Below are 15,901 nucleotides of genomic sequence, written 5' to 3' on the forward strand. Positions count from 1 at the left end.
ACTGGTAGGAAAATATTAGTCTAATATTAGAATACAAGTCTATCATGGGGAGGCCAGAGAATATACAGGGACTTTTTTTTAGCATTTTTAACTGTTGGTTAAAAAAAAAAAAAAAAGGCACAAAAATTTTAGAAACATTACATATGGCAAAGATATGCCGATTTAGAAAAATACATTGCAATGACCTGCAAACCAAAACCCTAGTTTTTTACCATAAGCTTTATTGAAAGAATTAAAAAAAAAAAAAAAAAAAACACCTTAAAGCGGTTGTCCAGGATTTGAAAAACATGACTGCTTTCTTCCAAAAATAGTGCCATACCACAGACCATGTGTGGTAATAATAATAATAATTCTTTATTTATATAGCGCACACAGATTACGCAGCGCTGCACAGGCATGTCAAATTGGTCCCTGTCCCCGTGGGGCTCACAATCTAAACAACCTAACAGTATGTTTTGAAGTGTGGGAGGAAACCGGAGTACCCGGAGGAAACCCACGCAAACACGGAGAGAACATACAAACTCTTTGCAGATGTTGACCTGAGTGGGATTCGAACCCAGGACCCCAGTGCTGCAAGGCAGATGTGCTACTCACTCAGCCACCATTTCAGTTCAGAGGTTCAAGGAGTAGAACTTGAACAGATGTTTATTACCCAACACTGTCCACGGGTCAGACGTGGTGGCATATTTGGAAGGAAGAAAAAAAAAAAAAAAAAAAAAAAAACATATTGTGTATAAAACCTATTTAGAGACACAATCAGAGGGGAGGAGCTACTCCGAAACGCAGATGCATCTGGTTGCTTGTGTTCAAGAATGAGCAACATTAACCACTGCTTAACCTCCTGAAATTAAGGGGGGGGGGGGAATTCTACATCTTGAAAATTAGGATTGTTTTGGACTTTGTATTTTCATAAATATTTACATTATTCAATTTATAAGTAGTTTGAATAAATTAAATGACTACTTTGATTTTGAAACCAAAAAAAAATGCAGTTTTGGTCAATTCTTTCGAAAGCCGCATTTCATTAGGATGCAAGATTTGATAATGCCCCTGATAGTGAAGGAGTCGCACACATACACCTAATGACTGTTGATCTTAGACACTATAGCAACAAGTAGAGGTTTGTTCGGCAGGAATGCAGGGTATGTGAGTGGGGGGGGAGGGGATACAGCTGAGAACGACAGGCCGCTCTACTAGCCTACAAATTCCTTTGGTGGGCTTTCATCTTTTAGAACCATCTCAAAATTATCCTTTGCGTAATAAGCAAAGTGATAAAAGAAAATTCCATTTCAAAAGACGATCTGAATGAGGAGGTTTCTGGGAAGGGAAAGAAAGACTTCAGGAAATTAAAGGGGAAAAAAAAAAAAAAAAAAGTCTCCCTAAGCAACTCTACGAGAGAAACGAGCGTGCAGGTGCAGTCAAATGTCTTAAAGGAAGTCTAAAGAAGAGATTTTGGCTATAAAACAGGCCGAAATAATAATAATAATAATAGTCTTTATTTCCAGAGTACATCAGTAGACTCGGCAATGTCCTGCGTTCACATGACCACTGGAGTGGTAGTGGCACAAGAGGAGGAGGAGGAAACGTGTCATCAGTTCTTAACATATCAATCTTATGACAGATTTCTGTAGCTTTCTACACATTGAACTTTTAAGTTCAAACTTTGAAGTTTGAAATACTTGCATCCTGGGAGGGAGGGGGGGGGGTGGGGGAAGAGTTCAAGGAGGTGTCCGAGTCATAGGTAGGAACACTTTCTCTACTTCTTCACCCCCAGCAGTTAGCCTCAAGGTGATGAAATCATGCGCATGCGCGCAATCATCTCCTGGCCTCAGAAATGGGCAATGAGCAGTGGGGTCTTCCTCTTTGGGATCACTGCACCTGTGTAATTTCCCACAGGAGATCCTGCAGTGACACCCACCGATCACAAGAATGTGGTCCTTTTATCACTAATTTAAAGAAGCTGTGGGAATACCAATCGCCTTTTTGGATGAGTTTGAGGGTGCGTTCACATGTTGCAGCTTTGAGGTGGCTTTAGGTGCAGTTTTGTCAATTGAACAGGTGAAAGACATGAACTGAACGGGTGAATGACATTTGTGGAGCAGGTTTTCCCTTCAAAATCAAATTCACTCGGTCAGTTCATGTCTTTCACCTGTTCAATTGACAAAACTGCACCTAAAACCACCTCAAAGCTGATTGCGATGCAGTTTTAACTGCAACGTGTGAACGCACCCTTAAAATGCAGGAGAGGCTTGCGTTTTTCCACATTACCATGCGTTTGGCTGGTTTGAAAGCATTTTCTTCATTTCTGGAAGCGCAAGTAGCTGTGTCCCAATGTTAACAGCTGCTTACACTCCCAGCAATATTGAAAATGCTTTCAAAGTACCCAAACACGTGTTTCAGGCGCATGCGTTGAAAAACGCATCCAAGCAAGTGCACCCTGAGGTTACACAGCACTTGGCAATATCTGACACATCCAGTTACTATCTACAAGAGTGGAAAAGATACCCAAGTGATAAGCTCAGCAATATCAGACGTTCCCATAGTATTGTACGTGGTGCTTCATTCAATTAGTGATCTGTACAGTGCTGCAGAATATGAATGCGCTATATAAATATTATTTATAATTAATGTTCTTGTGATCAGAGAGTGTCTGTTCACATGATCATGCTGTTATTCTGTATCCTTTCGGCAAATGAAGCCCTGAACCAAGCACAAAACAAGAACAACTCCTGACTGTTATAATAGTATCATGATATGTATGGCCCCACCCAGTTGCCAATTTATTTATACATTTCTACCAGGAATAACAGAAGAGCATAAGATTGCAAGTAAATATTTACTACAAATGTTATTTTATGGGGAACACAAGCACTAAAACAGACATGTAGGGCTCATTAAAAGGTCGGGTATTGACTTAAGAAATGCTCCCACAGGTGGCACAGAGTTTTGTTTCATGTTCTCGTTACAGACTGTCTGAATTTTCACTAATAAGGGGATTTCAATAGATTTCAATATATTTGTACCGTAAAAAAAAAATCTTAGATCTTATAATCTGTTGGGATTCAGACGAGGGATTCCAATGTTTGCGGATATATCCCTACACATGGCTACAAACTGTTATGTTTGCCCAGCCTTCGCTCAATTTCTACTCTTTGATCTGCCATATTTTACTTGGGTTCACTTCATAACTTTTATTTACAATAAATTCCTCCCAAATCCCTCTGTTTGGACACTAAAGCCTCTGAAGCCACAAAAAATGAAAGATTTAGCTGGAAAGAATTCAGAGGGCATTCTATCAACACCCGCCATGCTGTAGTAAACACACACAATGGACTGTGCCCATGCTGCCCGCTGGGGCTTTGCATCTTTGTAAAGCTCAACAAGTTTACAGATTTGAAGTGACAGTCGAATAGAGGGATAGGGACTAAAAAACAACGGGAATAAATAGAAAACGCTCACCCCCTAATCAATCATTTGGGTAAATAATCTACTTCTGATGTAGGTTCTCCCTACACCTAGGTAATGGGGGGGGGGGGACACTACCTGCGTGTGAAAGTCACAATGTAGAAGTAGAATTCCATCAGAACGATCTGCGCGCTCCGCTCTTGTAAGAGGTTTCTAGGTTACTGGGCAGTTCAAGGGTATAGGAACAGGTTGGACTAGTCTTACCCTCTGGTTACGTGCACCTTGATAAAACGTACACATGAGAGCAGGCACAGAGATAACCTCTGAGGGGGGTCAACCGGTGAGCACACATATAATACCCCTGTAATATCTCATATCTACTGTTCTGGCTCGGTCCTAACAGCACTATAAACAAGGTCATCAAACACTAAGAGAAATGCTATTATTTTTGACAGGTAAGACTGCACAGATATCTTTTACGGACCTATAGCCGTGTAGCTGCACAGTGCTCTTGAAGGGGGAGTCCAGTTTCAGCAAACAATCATGGAATGTAACAAGCAGCACCCATCATAACTGTGCTGTTTTTTTTCTCGAGTAGAATTAGGCAATAAATTGTCCAATTGTATTGGCCAGTCTGTATCGACAAGAGGTAGGGGGAAATTTATTACGGTCTGTCTAGATCTTCCCTTATGATTCCTAGGGACGTAGGGTCATTCTCCTCCAAACTTTTTTTATTTCTTTATTTCTTATTACTAAATTTTATACTTGAAGATATGCAGAAAATTATCTGCACACTTTATTGAGTCATGGGTTGGGAGTACCCAATGGACAGTCAATTCTGTAGACTGCATATTCATTAAGATTACACCACCCATTGGAGGAAAGTGTAGACCACCCCACTAGAAAGACTGTAAATTATCCATTAAAGCTACGCTGGCCACTGGACTCCAGAAAAAAAACAGGGATTTCAACTATAAGTTGCAAGTTACACCAAGCCTTTTCCCATAAAGCTATAGACCAGTCTGTGCAGTTTCCCCTATGTTATAACATTGACGGCATTTATATTGTGCAAGGTTCCCTTTAAGACATCACATGAGATATTTAATACTGGTGCACTAACATATCATATGAGTCACTGATATGAAGGGTAATCTAAAAGAGTTTAATATACTGTATCTGCATAGGAGACCAGCCAAGAACCGGTCTCCATAATGAATTGAGTAAACACAACAACGCGCTTTAGGTTATTACATGTAATTACATATACAGAAATATTTTCTTCCTGTTTTGGAGGCGTTAAGCTGCCACGTATACAAACAAGCGAGTATAAAAACATAAAGAGAAAAAAAGTCTTACAAAACAAGCCAAAAACACAAAGAGCCCTCATTTACCATGTCCATGCCAAAAGGGGGAGGCATTCCCTCCTCATCTCGCCATCTTCATCACAAAGAGCGATGGGACGGGGCATTGGTCTGAGGCACTAATCGTTTCACACCAAAACACTTTTTACATGAACATCAAAGATAACTGCAGTCCTCCACTGCCAGTAGCGTCTCAAGCACTTTGTTAACCACCATTAGGAAGCGCACTGCTACCTTAATGTTCTGCTTCACAAACAAGACTTGGAAAGGAACCAAGACTCTGTCAATAGCCGAGAAGTGTCGTGTTTGCTAAAGAGTCTCTTAGGAATCCAATGGGCAACACTTCAACATGAATACCCATAACAGTCTTCATACAAAGTCCGAAAAATATCACCAGGGTGGTAACTATAAACATCACCAAGGCAGGATACTCCAGATTTTTAATGTTGTATTAATAGATGCGATGATTTAGCTGTGATACATTATATCCCTAAACCTTTCTCAAGTAAAGACCTACATAGAGAGAACTTATCACCAAATACAAAATATTGAATGACTTATCATTTGCTCACAACTGCCCTCTCAATTAAAATATTCTATATTTTTTTTAAGTTTATATGTAAATTAGCCCACACAAAAAACTTTTTACTTCCTCAGGGTGTGTTTGTGTAATGTATGATGGGCAGTAACCTCTTACTTAGGGGTGTGTATGTAATGTATGACAGGGCAGTAACCTCTTACTTAGGGGTGTATCTAATGTATGAAGGGGCAGTAACCTGTTCCTCAGTGGTGTGGCTCTGTAATGAATAGAGTGGCAGTAACCTCTTACTTCTACAGGGGGGTGTCTAACATATGACGAGGAGGTAACTTCCTCATGGGTTTTAAAAATAAATGCAACCAACTACAGGCAGTCCCCAGGTTACATGCAAGATAGGGTCCGTAGGTTTGTTTTTAAGTTGAATTTGTATGCAAGTCAAACTGTATATTTTATAATGGTAGATCCAGACAAAAAAAAAAAAAAAATTTGCCCCAGTGACAACTGGAATTTCAAATTTTTTTGCTGTCATTGGACCAAGGATTATCAATAAAGCTTCATTACAGACACTTTACAGCTGATCAGTCTGGGACTATAGTAAAGCATCCAGAGAGCTTCACCAGAGGTCATAGGGGGTAGAGGAGTCCGTCTTTAAGTATTATTATTGGAGCTCCTGCTCTGGGCCCTGCCATTCTTCCTGTTCAGGGGACCCTGGAAGGAAGGTACAATGATAGTCTATATTTATCCTCTTTCTTTCAACTGTATTGGTGTCCTAGGACACCGGTACAATTCAAAGCTGTGACAAAACAGGTAGCAACATGTTACTGCTTAAATTGCCATGTTGGCACTTTACATTTAAATAAGTGGGCTTGGTTGTAGCTTGGGCACTCGTTCTCTTAAAGGTTCGCCATCACTGCTCTATTGTGTCGAGAGGATTTTAGGACGCAGTACCCCCCATATTGTGAATGGCACAGCAATGTGCATGCTTGACTGGACCTGCCATTCATTTGGTGTACAATGGACCGCAGTTCCTGTGATCTGTGAGAGTCCAGCACCTATAAGCAAGTCCCGTGGACAGGTGAAAATATGACAAGACAATTACTTTAATTATTTTTAATGAATAGCTTATCCAAATACCATATAAAATTTATTAAATAAAACAGCAGTACAAGAACAAGATTCCAATGTAAGGACATTAATATATAGCTTGTTTGTATACTGGAAGCTATATACTGGATGAAGCTCAGCACTCACCTGTAGACAAAAAAGCCTCCTTCAGATAGAGCAGGACATCGGCAAACCTCCGGACGTCATTTACCAGCTGCATGATGTATTCCGGATCCACCACAGAGCCGTCATAGCAATCGGAGTTAGTGCTTATACTGCTCAGGGAGTTACTTTTGGTGCTTCTCCCCATTCCCCAGGTGGCAGAATTTGAGATGGTGAAGAAGTTTGAGGTAGAAAACCTTGAGAATCCAAAACCACGCCTGTTACCTCCTCCGTTCTGACGCAACATCCCAGCGTGCTTCTGAGGGGTCCTCAGCAAGCATTCAGTGCCACCCTTTGCCCATAGGCGAAAAGTTCAAAACCTAGAAAAAAAGAAATGAAAGCAAAATACGGTTAAACTTGTAAAATGAATATTTTTATTGTGCCGCTCTTTTAAGAATTATCATCTATATAGATTGCAAATATATTACACAGCACTGTTCCCATCAAACGCACAAAGCTTATCAGTTGTTTTACACTGCTGTGGTGTTTGTAGGGCATGCAGAATACATGGCTGTTGGGAATGAACTTGACCATCTTGGCTAGCGCAATCCAGAGAACTGGTGCAGCTCTAGAAAAGTCTTGGAAAAGGTAGGAGGTTGGGATTATGGTGGACATTATCGGCAGAACAGAAGTGTATGGACAGGGATGAGGGTGGACATATTCGGTTGGGAACACAACTGCGCACAATAAGACTGCAGTCATTTTGACTTTGCGTTAGGCAGTTCCTGAGGTGGTAATAGCTGATGTGCAAGGTCACTTCTCCTGACTGCTAAAGCTGAAGTGAAACTACCAAGAAACGGATCTTTTAAGTGAACATGAAAACAAAGGTTTCTGAAGATAAATCATAGCCGTCCTTACAATATGAAGATTTTGTAACTGTAATTATTGAGAAACCGACTCCTGCTCACCACCTATAAAAGGAAACCATTAGAGGCACAGCAGGAGAGTAAAACTTCAGAACAGGAAGTCAGTCTAAAAGGAAATGACCCTCAACCACCATCTAAACCAGAGTCTGCAAGAAACAACCCAAAACGGTAAATGTAACGCTTCAACATGGAAGGGTAAATCCTTTAACACTTTCATGCTACAGGGTTAGGCCACATGCACACAAATGATGTTTTTGTTAGTGTGACAGCCATTGTTTCAACAGTTCTCACATGTTCCGATGTACTCCTCTGGTCTCATACACACAACTAGGGTTTGAGATCCGACTGCCCGAGCCGCAAATTATAGAGCAGGTCCTGTTCCGGCCCATGTTTGTGAGCCGTCCTTGTCTATGGTTATCACATGCCGGTGATACAAAGGCCTCAAACAACCGATCATGGGTCAGTTGTCTCATCACATCCATTTTTACCCTTTCAATACACAAATAAAGCCATGACAATCCAGAATATATGGCCAAAACAGCCTTCCTGAGTGACAACTGATGAGGATAGAGAAGCTGGACAGAAGAGATCAACTGATCGCAGGATGACTTCTAACTTTAAAGAGAACCCGTCAGGCAAATTAACCCCCTAAACTAAATATATTTTCATAAACTGCCATTAGAAAGCATTGCCTCTATCCCTTCATTGTCCCTCAACATGCCTGTAAACCTAAGCAATGAGGTCCTAAAGCTTTATGCAAATGATCTGCGAGATGTCCAAAAGTCATTATGATATCAGCCACAGTCCCCGTGCTTGACTGACAGCCTGTATAATGATGTGAGGTATAATAGTGTAATGGCTCCTCTATGAGCTTCTTGGTGCTGGTGCCCCCTGCAGCCTGTGTGGGTATAGGAGAGATACAAAAGCTCCAGGCAGCCATGTTATAGCAGAACATGTCAGGTACTTGTGTAGCTGATGTCTGTGTCTCACACATGTGTATGTGAGGAGTGCATGTCAGCAGATAAAGCACAGACACTAGCAATGCTTTACTATACATTACATACAGACATGAGCAGGGGGAGGAGAGGGGAGGGGTAACAGGTGACATCACTGCCTCTGACCATGTGACCAGCCTCATTTACATAATAAAGAAAAGATGATTTTACAATGAATAATATATGAATAGACTAGATAAAGGCTGGGATGGATCCTTGTGAGCTGCTCCAACAGTTAGTGGTGACAGAAATCGTGACAGAGACCTGTTGACAGGTGTCCTTTAAGAGGGGTTGTCTTTTTAACTACAGATAAAAAAAAAAAAAAAGTATACTCCCAATAAATTTAAACACATTTGGAATTTGTTACAACAATACTCATAAAAACAAGAAACTGTCAAAAATAAGAGCAAAATCACATCCAAGTCGTGTCCTCACCACCTAAATATTATATGTTACATACAAGTGAGTAGTCATGTACGCAAGAGACTTGACACCGACTTCCGGGCAGGAAAACTGGATACGTTTCAGCAGTTGCGTTGACCATTGAGCGCAGTGACAGAGTGAATCATTGCACAGGCCACCAAACTTATGAAGCATAACATGAAGAACACCATCTATCTCACCATGAGAGGGAGGGGGGGGGGGATGACTCTGCTCCGGGAGCCCTTAATAGTTAAACAGATCTTGTCACCTCTCCAAAGTCACCCAAATCAGCTGTTTTCAATACTGTAGATACACATAAAGTAGTCTCAAGTACCAGTAGGCCACCACAAATCCTCATCAACACGACTAAAAGGAAAGGGAAGCCTATACAATGACCATATTTGCCAATTTCAGCCATCCGATTCCTGGAGGTCTGCTGGTTTTGACCACTAGAATATGGGCTTCCCGAGCGACCAATATTCGCCACCCCTAAACTCAGAAGGATCCAGGGTCGGGTCTAGGGGCAACCAAAATTGTGTACACCAGGACTGAGAGAAACAGGTTGGAATTATATCTGTGAAATGTTACCTTTTTGTAAATAACATTGAATTAAAGAATGTGTTATTTTGTTCTCCTGAGTACATTTAAGAAACTTGTATTTGTGGAAATACCCCTTTAAAGTTCCCTAAAATGAAAAAGGAAATGAACTTTCTAAAATACTTACCTTTGAACTATTGATTTCCGTAGGCAGGCCAACACCAGCGTCATAGAAGAGACTACAGGTAATCTACGAGAAGGTCATACCTTCTAGCTGGACATAAAAGGCATATGGAGCAGTTGTCATGGGTACACAGTACATTTGTTTTCTTCAGCCATCTCATATATGTGAATAGATATTAAACTTTTTCTTAACCCTTGTTCTTGTGATCAGAGGTGGTCCAAGCAGTTAGGGGATGATACATAATACAAGCCAAGTACAATTAGTTTTAGAGAACTTTCCCATTGTTAAAAAATGCTGCACATATTCAGCTACTTAAGATTAGTTTGGTTTCCTTAAACTTTTGTTGTTTGGGTTAGTGGGGGTAGGGGCCAATGTCTATTGCCTCAATATGATTAGCTGCCAAATCCCACACTCTCTGGGGTATTTTAATACAATCGATAGCGCTCATCAACAGGAAAAACACAGAGGGGCGAGAGTCAGGGCTGATAACCATCCTGCACTCCACACAAGGAGCCCTGGCAGCAGGGATGGGGAAAAGAGAAAAGATGATTACAGCTCGGATAGATTCCGCTTCTATTGTGCGCAAACGTCGATAGGAAAGGAAACTAAAGTGATGGAGGCATTACGATTTAACTGGAAACAGGGCAGGAATAATATGTGCCAACAACTGGCAAAGACTTGAGGGGATTTCTAATCAGCACAGACCATATCCTATCACATAGGGTCACACCCTAGTAACAAGCGAAAGGGTCAAATCACATACCTGACGTGTGCTGGTCGACAATCGAAGCAGCAGTTTCCTAGCCGTGTACATTACCCAATGCCAACTACATAGAAGAGACATGCAATCCGCTCTCTGCCATATGGGCACACTGTTAGTTGGATACCCATCTTTATTTATACAGAGACGTATATCATCTTACTCATTATTGTGTACAAACCCTTTAAAGGTTTGTCCAGGGGCTGAAATAAAATATTTCAAAAACAGCTCCTCTCCTCACCATGGGTGGTCCATGGTACAGCAACCAAGCTCCATTCATCTCTATATAGCTGTATTGGAATACCATGGGCAGCCATAGCACTGGTTTTGGAAGAAAGCAGCCATGTTATTCAACCTCCTGACGACCCTTTTAATACCCAGCAGTCAGTTCAGTCCTAAATTTCTCGGAGGAATAGCTGAGGTGTGAACCTTTAAAAAAAAAATGCTGAAACAACTTTTCTCAGAATTTTCACAGGCGGAATGTTAATATTTGCTTAAAACAGATGTCACGGCGTCAGAGTATGGAGACAGCAGGTAGTCAAAAGAAAATTTATTTCTCGGACGCCGCAGGGGGAAGTTAATGGACACATTACTTTTCCTAATTTTACTTTTACATCTTGAGTGGAAATATATTATATACATTAGAATAGATCTCGGCTCCAGCAATGCCGCACCTAAACATCTGCTCTCCAGTTTGTTCCATCAAACTCCCCGAATCGGTATATGGGATTTTCCGGCCTGAACGGAAATTCACTGGTTCCGAATTTGGGGCTGGTAAATCCTGCAGAAACACGGAGCGAACATACTTGCTCACGTACAATTCGCCTAAGGGCTTATTCAGACAAACGTGTTCGACCAGTGAAACACAGACCATATGGCGGCCACACATGAGAATGGAAGTCCAAGAATCATTGTTACACATGATACAAGGAGTCCCTGCACGTCGGCAGGACGACATTAAGTGATAATGAAACCATGATTTACAGTGGCTCTGGCTCCTAGGACTCTTCATATGATGTATAACTATGTTGCTTGAACTCCCATCCCCAGAGCAGTGTTTGGTCCATTAACGTGTCCACCACATGGTCCACAATGTCTGTTAGACCTATTAAGGTCTTAATTTGAAACCCCCTAGTAGTTATAGGCACCGATTTTCCTATGACATGCCAGGTGACAGGTCCACATTAAACACGGCCACCCGGCAGCAAACCAGCAAGAAGCCATAAATCAAACTTGTAAATTGTTCTCTGCGCAAATAAAGACTGAAACTCTGGAACTTGACAGGAGGAAATGAAGCAAGTGTGAGCTCATCCTCACTTGTGTAACACCTGTTCTGCAAGGCCCAGAATGCCCCCTAGCAGAGAGCGCTCCACCTATAGTCATTATCAGAACCAAACGCTATACAAGCAGAGCAATTATGTCATACCAGAGTGGAAAATACTAAGAAGCCATAGACCGGAAAAAGGTGATCAATAGGACTCCGAATAGACACCAGCGTCATACTGGGATATAAATATACTCAATATACAAACTAAAAAGCAAACCAGGATCCATGAAAGATTTTTCAATGGGTGCGTTTTTCATGTTACCATGAGTTTGGCTGACTTGAAATTGTTTTACTTCATTGCTAAAGTCTAAGCAGTCAAATCCGCCAAATGCATGGTAACATGAAAAACGCATGCGTTTCTGGGATGCATTTAAAAATGTCTCCAAGAAACACCAAGAGTGAAAGCACCCTCAAAGCGTAATGCCAAGTTAAGAAAAGAATGGGTTCACCAAAACAATATCAAACGTTTTGGTATAGCCACGCCACCGAAAAAAGTGTTTATTCCTGGAAATCTCTGGCTAGCAGACACAAATAATACTCCCAAGAATTCCTGGTAAACCTGCTAGAATGCAATTGTGCCGGTAGCAATCCCAGGCGAGATGAAACCCTCACTTCAAATGGCCAGAGGGGACGTGCAGGCCAAGTCTCAGATAAGTTTCACACTGTCTGGGCCCTTCAGTTAAGACCTTTATCACTGTGTGATCTCAATTATCTTGTCTCTCTACCATGTATAGAAATAGCCAGGCTTTAGTTTCAGTCCAGGAATTAGAAGGCAGATTGAATTATTTTTCCTCTTGGCTGAACACCTTGGATAACTAGTGGACAAAAGAATCAGGAACATTGACAGGCAACATACCTGACCATCCTATATCACTGGAGGAAAATCAGGGGACCCCTATTACACATGAGATGATTGGCCAGTCTAATAGACATCAGCAGTTTTGGATGTCCTTATCTTTTGTGTTAAGACTCACAGCACTCACATAGTGCAGGTAAAAGTTTAATTTCCCCTTCTAGGTAGCCACTAGTCAACTTTGTCCTTCACTCATCCAGGAAAAGGTATTTGCATATTTCCCAGAATACCTCAGTGGAGCATCATTGCCAGTCTTCACACATCTGCAGGGGTGGCTTTTAATGTAAAAGTCCCAAAGACCTCCTTATAAAAAAAAAAAAGCCCTAAAATTTGGAGAACCAGATGACTAATGTGTAGGTGGCCCCCACTTATAATCGAAAGATGGATCAGGAAAAATAGCCATCAGGTGTATGGGTACCTTAAAGGGGTTAATATTTATTATCAATCAATGTGTATAATGTGTCACAAGTCCTCCTTATCTACTCCATAGCACAGGGGCTTCTGGTTTCCGTTGTGCTGCAAGTAGATTCGGAAGCCCCATAGAAGTAATGGAGTGGAGCCTAGAGGAAGCACCTCTGTGGCACAAAACAGCCCATCACCTGCCATGTTCTACATCCTATATGCTGCATTTCATGAAATAAAGTTCTGGAACGCAGGACGCTGGACTTTCTTCATTTCCAAGAAGTAATGGAGCAAGGACCAAGTTCTGTCCTGTGCTTCATTGACTTCTATGGAGACCTCTGGATCAGTTATCACACTAAGACAACCAAAACCAAAGCAGAACAGGGGAACATTACCCCCAGCTAAAAATTACCAGTTATCACATATCTACCTCCTACCCTGTGGATAGGGGGATAATAAATATTACTAAAGACACTAAATACGTTGTTACATGTCCATTCACTATATATAGTCACAGCCGCCCCCCATTCTTACAGACAGGGACCACACTATACAACCCCAAATCTCTGGGGCTTCCACCTGACAAGGGTGAAGGAGGAGAAACTTTCGCCATAATGAAGGAAATAAAATCAAGACACAAGATGATACACATTACTCTGCTACAATGTTTCGGTTTTACATTTGACAAACACCCTCGGAGGGTTAATTAGTAAATATTGACAAACCATTAGCAACTAGACTAAGTAATCCCAATAGTGAAACCCAGATGGAGAGATTAGGAGTGAATGCTGAAAAACATTTATTCTAGGCGAATGTACAGACAATGAAAGTCTGAAATCCAATGAAATGAGGGGAGGCAAAGAGGAGACACAAGCAATTCCATCATCCTGCGTCCCAGAGCTCAATGCACCAAAACAAGCAGCACTCAGCCTTGTGATGGCCATATACACAAATCTGATGGCTATTCCATCTGATCCCCTATACACTGGAATGCTCGGCTCAGCTGAGCATGCATGTAGAGTAGAAGGGAGTAAGTGGTGATGTACTTGTATCAAAGGAGCGCAAATGTCAAAAATTCATCTCAAATAGGTAGAAAGTAGATCTCATACATAATACACTAATCCTGACAAAATCAGCAGGTTCAGCGGAAATATTGCACTTTAAGAAATACTGTTAAACAGAGAACTTACAGAACTTTAACTTTTACTCTACTCTCTGTTAAAATTCAATCCCAAGGCAGCGATCATTCAGGAGGGAGGGGGGGGGGGGGAGCATCCATCTATGTATAGTTATTACACCCACGACCAGTTTCCGGGACCCCCACAGTCTGGAAATACGTAGTAAAAGGAATTGCTCCCTATTAATTATCAACATGTGGTGCAGCTGCCCCACGCCGCAAATGCATGTATGAACGTGTGCCAAGAACGTGGAATTTCAGACACATGTTTATCATGGTCTGGCATCCATGTGTATACAAGGCCCTTATACTCTACACAGAGTAGCTCCGCCACATACCATGGCTGAATACCAATGATATCATCGACCATCAGTATAAACTAACGCCATATAGTCACTACTAGCTAGGATGTCAGTGTGTACTGTGTGTGTATACCTGGATAACAGGAGAGCTGTGCATGCATGTACCAGGGGACTGGATGTAAACAAACTGGGAATGGGCAAGATCGTGAAACATTGGCGCTGTCCTGAAAAAACTAATTTCATTTTGCCACCACTATTTCCTTGCAGCGCGGTGCTCCTATCTGAGCATGGAGCTTAACTTCTCTGCGCACAACCAAGTTATATTATTAATTCCTAAACATAGCGTCAGCTCCACACACAGGTCACCCTATACATCCGGATCAATACGCCAATCCTGTATCCATAGATCAATCCTATAGGATGTATTTTTCAACTGTGATCTCATTTCCCATTAGATAAGCGGTGGAAAACAGTGTCTGGCAGCTTCTGATCTCCCCCTATCATAGATTCACCGGAGGAGTATCAAGGGTTGATCATGGATGACCGGCTCCAGAATAGTGGAATATTACCAGTGGTGATTGTGCGCTGTTCAGACCTGGAGACCATGAGCAGCCTCCTGGGGTGCAGCAGCTGGAATAACACTATAGAGCACACAATCACCATATGTCAGCTGTGTTGACCTAATGTAAGATTCACATTGAGAGTAATACAAGCGCCATAACATGGGGTTCACCATAAGCAACCCTACATTCAGGTCATAACACAACACTAAAAGTTTCTCAAACTTTAGGAAAGTTTTCCAGCAGTCATGATTGATCGCCATTCATTCTAGTGAGACATAGCATGGGGCCCTCATACAGACCCTGGGGGCCCCAGCTCATGCAGTGCTGTGTAAGCTGTGGTCCCATGACAGCAGCATGATGGGGGTTGTAGTCTCACAACAGCTGGAGAGACACATGTTAGAGATCTGAGCAGCCATTACCTGTACAGCAGCAGTGCAGCATCCCTCCGGGGCCCCGGTATCTCCCAGGCTCCGGTAACGGTCCCGATACTGAATACACAACACGCAGCACAAACCAACGACCCGCCGCGCAGCGCCTCCTGTGACCGACTGGCGCCGCCACCGCTCTCCTCTCCGCACAGCGCCCCCCTGGACACGCCCACAACCGCTGCACGGACACGCCCCGTCACCGTGAATACGGCGCAGCAGCCGTCAATCACCGCCTCCCTTGCCCCGCCCTCATTCCGCAAGTGCCTTTCTAAACCATAGAGAGAGCCCCCGCCCACTCCCTGGTGTAAGCCCCGCCCCGGGCTGAGGAGCAGGTGGCCTCTTCTCATGGTGTGTGCAGCATTGTGCCGCACAGACATGTTACTGAGGTCAGGGGGAGAGCACATTCCTCCAGAGAGGAGTCCTGCCTGTACACAGAAAACGCACCATTACGTCTCTGTGCACACTTGCACTCATGGCGTTTCAGTTGAAGAGTCAGTCAGCTAGGGAAGAAATC

General features: G+C 42.4%; 1 protein-coding gene across 2 annotated transcripts in view; it reads right to left on the reverse strand.

Annotated features, from left to right (window-relative positions):
- ARHGAP29 (Rho GTPase activating protein 29) overlaps nt 1-15,535 on the reverse strand; it is an 87,871-nt gene extending 72,336 nt beyond the window's left edge. For both annotated transcript variants that reach the window (XM_072128881.1, XM_072128883.1), the window contains exons 1-2: nt 15,379-15,535; nt 6,556-6,890 (exon numbers count right to left, since the gene is read on the reverse strand). In XM_072128881.1, the coding sequence (XP_071984982.1) occupies nt 6,556-6,817 (262 nt within the window). In that variant the 5' untranslated portion in view covers nt 6,818-6,890; nt 15,379-15,535. The remainder of the gene's footprint in view (nt 1-6,555; nt 6,891-15,378) is intronic.
- Between the last annotated feature and the right edge of the window lie 366 nt (nt 15,536-15,901).

This window comes from Engystomops pustulosus, chromosome 10 (assembly GCF_040894005.1).
Source record: "Engystomops pustulosus chromosome 10, aEngPut4.maternal, whole genome shotgun sequence".
In the NCBI taxonomy this organism is placed as follows: domain Eukaryota; kingdom Metazoa; phylum Chordata; class Amphibia; order Anura; family Leptodactylidae; genus Engystomops; species Engystomops pustulosus.